We start from the raw sequence: 2,144 nt of genomic DNA, 5'->3' as shown, positions 1-2,144 counted from the left end.
CTGCGGGCACACGGGTGGGCGTCAGGGGGAAGACCCCTCCCAGGCCCGAAGGACCAGAGAGAGATCCCCAGAGAGAACTCGAGAAACACAGTGGGGCTGAGGACGAGGATGGACAGAGACCAAGGGAGAGACCCAGAGACTAGAAGATCAAGAAACACAGGAACAGACACAGACCGAGACACACAGACCTGCGGAGTAAGAGACCAAGGGTGACAGACGCAGAGGCAGAGGCTGGGAGAGACAGACCAGGTCAGAGAGACAGGGGGCCCTGCCCCTCCCGAGGCCGCGTGGGGAGGGTTATCGGAGGGCCCACCAGCGCCGCGCGCTCTCCTACCTCCATGAAGTCCTTCCTCTGGCTGGAGGCCCGCAGGGCTGCGGGGAGGCTGCGGCCGGACTTCTGGTCCCAGTGCTGTGAGCGCAGACCAGGGGCCGCGGTGAGCCCGGGCCCCGCCTCGCCTGACCCCCGACCCCGACCCCAGGGTAGGGACTGCCCCGCCCATCGCCCCCCAGCACGGCCCGACGCCGAGGCCCCGGCCCACCTGGCCCTCGTGGAGGCGCTTGCCCGGGCTGGTCTCCTCAGGGTGGTAGAACCACTTGACGCGGACCACCATGTTGCTGCCCCACGACTCCCACATGCTCTGGATGCGGCCGATGTAGGGCAGGTTGGGGCGGCCGGCTGACAGGAAGACGGCGCAGTCCCCGATGCGGATCATCTCCTTGCCGCGCACGATGGCCTTGTAGAAGAGCTTGCGGGCCTTGCCCTTCATGCCGCGGCGCTGTGGGCGGGCGAGTCGGGTCAGGGCACGCGCCCCGCCCCCGCCCCGCCCCGCCCCGCCCCCGGGGTTCCGCAGCAGCGGCGCCAGGGGAGAAGCCCCCTGCTTGCTCTGATCGGGGAGCCCTCGCTCATCCCCTTGGCCGACCGGGTTTCCAAGAGGGACTCCACATGAACTAAAGATCCTGCAGCTGGGAGCGACTTCCAACTCCCCGTTGCTGAGCCGTGTCGGCCAACGGTGCCGGCGGGGCCCCAGGGACGCCCCACACGCGAGCGTTCGTGCGGCAGACGCCACAGCCACTGCTGGCGCCCAGCAGGATCCCCGCTCCTCCCACTGGGTCCTGACACCAGCCCTCGAGGCACAGCGGCCCCTGCTGGCCCCCAATTTCCAGACAGGGACCGGGAGGTCCCGGGAGGGGACACGGCTGCGTCTCCGGACAGAGAACATCGCTCCCCCCCACGCTGCCCCGCACGTCGGGGCTACAACGAAGCAGGTTCACTCAACACCCCCCGGGGTCACAGAGCCGCTTGCTCACGGCCCAGCCTCAGTCTACACCACCCAGAGCAGCGCGGGGGCTCAGTACCAGTCAGCCTCTCAAGCGGCCAAGCAGAGGTGAGGGAGTGGGGCGTGGGCAGCGTCAACCCCCAGGCACGGCCGATTGCGCCCCCCCCCCCCATTTCCCCAGGAAAGCCATAACTGAGATCAGCGCCCAGCCCGGCGGGATCCAGCGCTGGGCCCACGTCTGCCAGACCCACAGTGTGGCTGGATTTCTTGTTTCAATTCACTCAACAAACATTTCCTGAAGCCGCCTCAGTGCCCCCGCCTGGGCTGGCACTGGGACACACAGATGGGCAGGCTCCAAGGAGGGAAGAGACCAGCCATCAGAATCCAAAACCCACCGCCAGGCAGCTCTGGGACCTGTCACTGTCCCCAGGCGAACACGGAGAAGCCAGGCCTACGCGAAGCTCTGCTCTGCCCTCCAGTGGGGCCAGCGCGCCTTCTCCTCGACTAACTTGTAAAACTCGTTTCCCTTCTCGGACTGGCCACTAGGCGGCGACAAAGCGTTTTTTGTCTTTCTTTTTTTGACTAAACAAGAAAAACCCACATGCTAATTTCCTACCTTATCCAGCTGTCCCTTTTCTACTATTAATTCACTGGATCCCTGGTGAGACTTTTTTTTTGGCCGCATCACAGCAAGTGGGATCTTAGTTCCCCGACCAGGGATCGAACCCGTGCCCCCTGCAGTGGAAGCATGGAGTCCTAACCACTGGACCACCAGGGAATTCTGTGACAGACTTTTTAATGTCCAGGTTTCTAACGTGTTCTGTAAACTGCTCAAATTATCTTCAGCTCAAGGCATGGTACTAACTG

At 64.1% G+C, this 2,144-nt stretch overlaps 1 protein-coding gene across 5 annotated transcripts in view; it reads right to left on the bottom strand.

Moving 5' to 3' along the window:
- The window catches only part of TNRC18 (trinucleotide repeat containing 18), an 87,870-nt gene that overhangs the window by 1,527 nt on the left and 84,199 nt on the right, over positions 1-2,144 (bottom strand). For all 5 annotated transcript variants that reach the window (XM_082362961.1, XM_082362960.1, XM_082362964.1 and 2 more), the window contains 2 exons: positions 540-776; positions 335-409 (listed from right to left, as the gene is read on the bottom strand). In XM_082362961.1, the coding sequence (XP_082219087.1) occupies positions 335-409; positions 540-776 (312 nt within the window). The remainder of the gene's footprint in view (positions 1-334; positions 410-539; positions 777-2,144) is intronic.

Source organism: Balaenoptera borealis, assembly GCF_965194805.1.
Source record: "Balaenoptera borealis genome assembly, chromosome: 16".
NCBI lineage: Eukaryota > Metazoa > Chordata > Mammalia > Artiodactyla > Balaenopteridae > Balaenoptera > Balaenoptera borealis.
The sequence above is the reverse complement of the archived record's forward strand: the minus strand, read 5'-3'. Positions and strand labels throughout refer to the sequence as shown.